This window comes from Chinchilla lanigera, unplaced genomic scaffold (assembly GCF_000276665.1).
Source record: "Chinchilla lanigera isolate Chin_1 unplaced genomic scaffold, ChiLan1.0 scaffold00001, whole genome shotgun sequence".
NCBI classification, from domain to species: Eukaryota; Metazoa; Chordata; class Mammalia; order Rodentia; family Chinchillidae; genus Chinchilla; species Chinchilla lanigera.
The window spans coordinates 1,778,526-1,785,067 of NW_004955402.1; the positions used below are offsets into that span (position 1 = coordinate 1,778,526).

The 6,542-nt window shown below is 46.0% G+C and overlaps 1 protein-coding gene across 3 annotated transcripts in view; it reads left to right on the forward strand.

Moving 5' to 3' along the window:
- Nucleotides 1-6,542, forward strand: part of Piezo2 (piezo-type mechanosensitive ion channel component 2) — a gene marked incomplete at its 5' end in the record, with an annotated part of 338,525 nt that overhangs the window by 243,907 nt on the left and 88,076 nt on the right. For all 3 annotated transcript variants that reach the window (XM_013514699.1, XM_005372584.2, XM_013514720.1), the window contains 3 exon segments: nt 2,741-2,864; nt 4,269-4,558; nt 5,549-5,697. In XM_013514699.1, the coding sequence (XP_013370153.1) occupies nt 2,741-2,864; nt 4,269-4,558; nt 5,549-5,697 (563 nt within the window).

Sequence of the window (6,542 nt, forward strand, 5' to 3'; positions counted from 1 at the left end):
TCCTAAAGACATTTTAGCAGCAAACATTAAGTTCTGACCTTTGTTTTTGATTTTTCTTCTTCATCTGCTGATAGGCCTTTATCTGTCATTAGAAAGTCATGCTCTGTTCATTACCATGTATTCTCATGAATACCTCAACCGTTTCTATTTGGAAGATGAGGTGACCCAACTTACTACCCATCCTGCTAACAAAGTGGCAGGCTCTGAGCTCATGCCCTGTGCATTGAGGGCTTCACGACAAAGGCATTGCAGTGTATAATGAGCCTTGACATTGTTTCTCCACCAGCCAGAGAGAAAAACTAGTATCTCTGAAGGAGAAGTGATCTAGCATGAGTCCACCTTTCCTCAAGAGGCCACTGAAAGATTGTTGGACACCTGTCTCCAAGGCAGCAGAGGGCAAAGATCGGTGCTTCTAGCAGGTTTCTTACTGAAGGCCTTTGAGCTGGGGCAATGTAATCCTAATAGCGAGCACCCATGACAAAGACGCTGTGTGTTCACAGACCATGGAGATTTCACTCACTAATTTATTCATTCGTCTATCCATTCACCCAAGCTCACATGCCGTTCTCACCTCTGCATCTTCCCCCAAACTGTACTCTATCAAAAATCCCACATCGTATGTTCATTTACAAATCTTTATCTGACACGCTTTTCTTTCCTTCACCCTCCATCATTTCCCTCACACACAGAAACTCACACACACACAACTGGTGAGTTCATCTCCCTCTACAGGAGAAATCCAGAATCTTAGATTCAAACTCTTTTCCTGTCGACCATGTAAATCCATTCCAACCTGAGGCAGTGTCAAAGAGACATGGAAAAGGCATCCAGCTAAGTGTAGAATACTTCCCACCTAACCTAAAAATAGCAGTGCTATAACCGGTGGGAAATATTATTTCTTATTTTAAAAACCGGATTCTGGGATAGTAGGTTCTGCATTTATATTTGAATGTACCCAGAAGCTCAAAAGCATGTGCCAAGTTCTGTCCTAGATGATGATGACACATCTCCCTGCTCCTAGAATTTCTGTCACAGTGAGATTCATAGAAGCACAGTACTGAGCTCAGATTACCCTCAGAGTGCTGGCTCAGTCAGTGGGACAGAATGAATGAGTCTGGCCTTGTGGCACATTCCTGGGTCCTGGTGGCTCATTCCTGGCTCCACCAAATTGTGTGACCTGTCACTTTCAAAGCCTGGCCTTAACTCATCTTCCCAAGATGCTGGGGAGAAAGCTCAGTGGCACAGGCTCCTGCCTGGCAAATGCAAGGTCCTGAGTTTGATTCCCGGTACCAAAAAAAAAAAGTCTTCCTGAGAAAGACATCCCTGCGTGCCCTCATTCCCCCAACTTCTCTGCATACACATCAGATTCCTGTGACTCGCAGAATTTTAATGCCAAATCTTCACAAGTGCATTGTGGTTCTTGATTTCTTTAGGCCTGGGCATTTCACCTAATGGGCCCTGGGCTATGTTGAAAGATGAAGATAAGTAGACATTTATAGATAGTTAAATAGGCAGTTACCCAACATGAAAATGACTTATTTGCTTTTTTAAATTTTTTTCATTTGTTCCACAAATATTTATTAAAAACCTACAGTGAACCATAGTGAGATGCCATTTCTCATCTCCTGGGCAGGCTGAACCAAGAAGGACAGATAACAGATGTCCTGAGGCCCAGGGAAGTTGGATCTGTCATGTGCTGCTGGTGGGAATGTAAAGTGGGATGGCAGCTTTGAAAACATTCAGCGTTTGTCAGCTCCTCAAAATGTTAAAGGTGGAATAACCATCCAGCCACCAATTCCTGTCCTGGGGTTGTATACACAAAAGAAATGTAAATGTGTCCACAGGAAAACTCACACATAATACTCATAGCAGCATTTTCCAGAGTCACTAAACAACAGCCACAAAATAGTTCTGACAACTTCTGTGCCCATCACTGGTGAATGGACATAAAAATCTTATGTTCATACAATGGAATATTATTTAGTAAGAAAATGGAACAAAAAGCTGTAAATGCCACCATGTGAATGAATCTTAAAAACATTATGCTAAGCATACTGTTGAAAAAGAACACATAGCATATTTTATATAATTCCATTTACTTAAATTGTCTAGTTTAAGCAAATCTATGCCAACAAAAAATTTATTGGCGATTGGCTAGAGCTAAGATAGGGAGGAGGTTACTGTTCTGGAAATTCTTTTCAGAGTGAGGAAAATATTTTAAAATAGATTGTGGTGATGGAGGCACAACCTTGTGAATATACTGAAACCGATAGAATTATATTCTTTCTTTTTGGTGCTGGGAATTGAACCCAGGGCCTTGGACATCCTAAAACTCACTGCACCCCTGAGCTCAGCCACAGCCCTTAAGTCCTACCCTTTAGGCAGGCCAACTGTGTGAAACATGACTTACATCTCATCAAGGCTCTGACCAGAGACAGAGCAGCGGCCTCCCTGCACTGTAGACACTGCATTCCTGGAGAACAGAGATTAGCTGAGGACAACGCGTGGGCCTGTACCCTAAAAAGTGTGCTCCTGGCCCAACACCTGCAGCCTCCTGAGCAAAGGAGCTGAGAAGCAGCCACTGCCAAGGGCAACCCAGAGGGGCCTGACTCTGTCTCAAACACAAGTTTTGTTGACTGTGCTCCCACCAAGATGTGGAGAGACCAGGTCTGTATAGAGACAAGGCCAGGCTGCACGTCGGGCATAATCCTTATGTTGCTCTCTCTCTCTCTCATTCCAGATTCTCTTCACTATCACTTTTTGGCTCCTGCTGAGGCAGCACCTCACGGAGCAAAAAGCTCTTCGGGAAAAGGAAGCTCTTTTGTCAGAAGTCAAAATTGGAAGTCAGGAACATGAAGAAAAAGGTAAATTAGTGCAGACAGTGTGTAGCCTTATGTTTTCGTGCTGGGCAAGATTATAAAGAGTCCAAAATGCACCATCAAAGTTCTGTGCTTCAGCCTAGAAGGAAGAGGGACTTGGACTCAGGGCAGTCAGGGACAGGATTACAGTGTGGAGTGGTTACACTTTGCAGGGCCCGCTGAAAAGGAGAGGGAAGGTGACTCCCACCGAAGCGGAAGTGAGGGCCGGAGCAGCTCAGTGGTTTTTCCAAGGGGGCACTGTAATGAGTATTGGAACCAAGGGATTCACTCCAATCTTTTAACCCAAATCCTTGCATTTTATGAAAATCATACGCCCCAAAGTAAATGGAAGGGACAGGGAAGAAGGTTAGTGGTTCTGTCACCTTCTCCATAGCTTTAGGCCTGCAACCAGATAAAGTGAGAATAGGTTGCTCCCAAACCACCCCGAACACACCAAGAAGCAGGCCAATGGTGTGTGCAGAATGGACAGGGGCCGTTAGTGAGGTCCGGGAGGGAGCCTCTTTGGAAAGGACACTGTGTGCTCCCCCACGCTGAGCTGGTGCCTCCATCCAGGAGCCATGAGAAAGGTGGTAGAGGCCAAGTAGGATGTCTCATATGGTCGCTTTTTAACCACAAAAGTCAGTCATTACGATTTGAATCTTACCCATGACTTTGAACATCAATACAGTGATTAGATTGACCAGTCTATTTTGGTAAAGACTGGTTCACGGAGATCAACAGTCGATCTGGCCCCCTCACTTAATCTTCAGCCCTCTTACTCAGGAGTGAGTGAGCTGATGGAATGAATGAAGCAAATGTAGGCAGCCCGGGTGACACACAGAGTGAGTCCTGTGTACCAGCATATTTTAAAGCAAGAGGAAATGTTTTTCATTTTCACACCTAAGAATGCTTTAGACTTAGTTAAATTATAATTATTTTTTAGATTTAATTTATACTCTTGGTTAGGACTGTTACAATTTATAAATTTTAGATTTAATTTATACTCTTGGTTAGCACAGTGACAGTCTGGCAAGGCTTGGATCGTCTAGGGCCATGAAACAATTAGAATTTGAAATTGGAGCCATTGTTTTGATTTGTGCTTTTGATACCTATTTATTTTTCTAGATCCTGAATCCTAGATATTGGAAATGAAAAAAGGGTTATGAAAAGATTAGTATAAAATATTATTAAATGTATTTGCTTTTAAACTACATTTCAGGAAAGTTGTGAAAATTGTCTATGAATAATTTGTGCATGTTGTATTATTTAATAGAACAGTCTAAAATCATCCAGGTCACATATAAACACCTAGAACAGACTCTCCGTGTCCCACAGACGTCATGCACAGAACACATGTGGCTCTGGTCAGGTGTCCTTCTAAGCATAACGTCACCGCTTTCTGTTTTAAAGATGAAGAACTTCAAGATGTGCAAGTGGAAGGAGAGCCCACAGAGAAGGAAGAAGAAGAGGGAGTGAAAGAAGAGAAGCAGGAGAAAAGGAAGGAGGAGGAGGAGGCCGAGGAAGATGAAGACGACCAGGACATCATGAAAGTGCTGGGCAACCTGGTGGTGGCCATGTTCATCAAGTACTGGATCTATGTCTGCGGCGGCATGTTCTTCTTTGTCAGCTTCGAGGGCAAGATTGTCATGTATAAGATCATCTACATGGTGCTCTTCCTGTTCTGTGTGGCCTTGTACCAGGTAGGAATCTCAAAACTGTGCCCAAATTCCAGTTCTCACCTCTGTTCCAGGAATGCACATGAGCTTCCTTCCCGGAGAGTCCACATTACCCTGCTCCCATGAATGCAGCCTAGAGAGTGATCATGAAAGTCAGACGTTACACCCTGAGAATCCTAACATGAGCAGTGTCAGCCTGTTCTCCATTTCAAAATTATAGATTCTTTAGAAATTAGGAAAAAGTTTATAACTTTTTTCAAAATTCTTGATTAAAGAAAGAGTTGGTTATAATTGAATTACATCTTTGAACAGAAAATGGATGATCTTATACAGTAGAGCATTCCTGGGGTGCCAGGGATCAGGAAACCATGTGCCGTGTGCCCATGCACCTGTGCAAGCACACACATCTCTGTCTGTGTCCCACCAAGAACGTTAGCATGTCACTAGCTGAAACTTACAAACTATTATGTCCTTTGCAGAAACAGTCTTTCCCCACATGAGAAAGGAATCCAATGATAGAAACAGGAATAACAGTAAAGTATTCTTGGCTGAGAACCAGCAAACCAAACATGAGAGTGACCAGGAGTCTGTTATACGTGGGGATAAAAGCATCTCAAGAGAAAGGAACCAACTTCTGAATACTTCTACAAACTCAGGGCATGTGTCCTCTGATGAGCGCCCACAGCTCATGGTGAAGAGTGGCGTCTCTTGTGTTCATGTTTTTATCCACACAATGCCATGCTCGATCCAAGTTGATGCCATTGTCCCTGAGCAGTGATGCTCACGACACAGGGTCCCTCCTTGGCTGCCTCCGGGATGAGGGCTCTTGTGTTTCCTGCTCAATCCTCATGGCCCTGTGCAACAGCCTGGAGAACCAGGGTTCTAACCCACACTCACCCACCCGAATTAGGAACAGAGTATTAAAAATCAAAGCATAAGACTGGCCTTATTTTCTGATACCCAGTGTTTTCCATAACCATCTTCTCCTCCTGTTTTCCAACGTTGGACTTGCAGGTGCACTACGAGTGGTGGCGGAAGATCCTGAAGTACTTCTGGATGTCGGTGGTCATTTACACGATGCTGGTGCTCATCTTTATCTATACATATCAGTTTGAAAATTTCCCGGGCTTGTGGCAAAATATGACAGGACTGAAGAAGGAAAAGTGAGCCGCTGTGGTGGATGGGCTGGGGATGGCAGCTGGTTGATGGTGTGCGTGCATGGCGCTCGGCATCTGTGGGAATGCTGTAGTGACCTGTGACGTCGTGGGTGTCTGCATGTCCCCCAACAGGCTTTGTAACATGCGCCCCTGGGCTAGGAACACGGTAGGGACCCCCCTGGATAGTAACAGAAACATAAATTTTCAACCCCGTGTTAATGAAACAGTTCTCTTGAGTGCCGGTCCTTGGGAGACCGAACACACCTGCTTGGCTGCTGGCTGTGCTTCCTGCCCGCAGCTTGGAGCTCAGCTCTTGGGTCACAGCAGGCTCGAGGTTCTTGGTAGAAAGCAAAGCCTCCGGCCTTGTGCTGCCGGGCTTGGACCACAGGCTTGAGAGCGCCAGGGAAGCCTCCTGCTGGCTCCCCGTGGGACAGCGCTTTCCCCTTCTCACGCACTTCTGTGAGCTTCAGGACTTAGTCCGGAAATGCAGCCAGAGTTGGGCCTGGGGCTGGGCACATGGGGCATCATGTGGGAGAAAAGCCCAGAAGGAAAGGGTCACACCACCCGCAGGGTTCACTGAAGCACCGGGTCATGAGTACTTCCCGGGGGCCAGACCCGTGCCAGAGTTACAGTGGGGGACCCGGGCACAGCCCAAGGCCTTGGGCCCTGGCAGAGGGGACACAGAGCCTCTTCGTGTGTGAGTTCCTTGCGACTCGTGACCAAAGGTGGGAAGGAAAAGCGACCAGGCGGAGGTAGTGAGCAGCGGGGACCGGAGCGGAGCGGCCTGGGCATTCCACGGCGGTGCGGCACAGCCGGCTCCTCCGGGAGTGTGCGGTGGGCCAGCGGGCCGC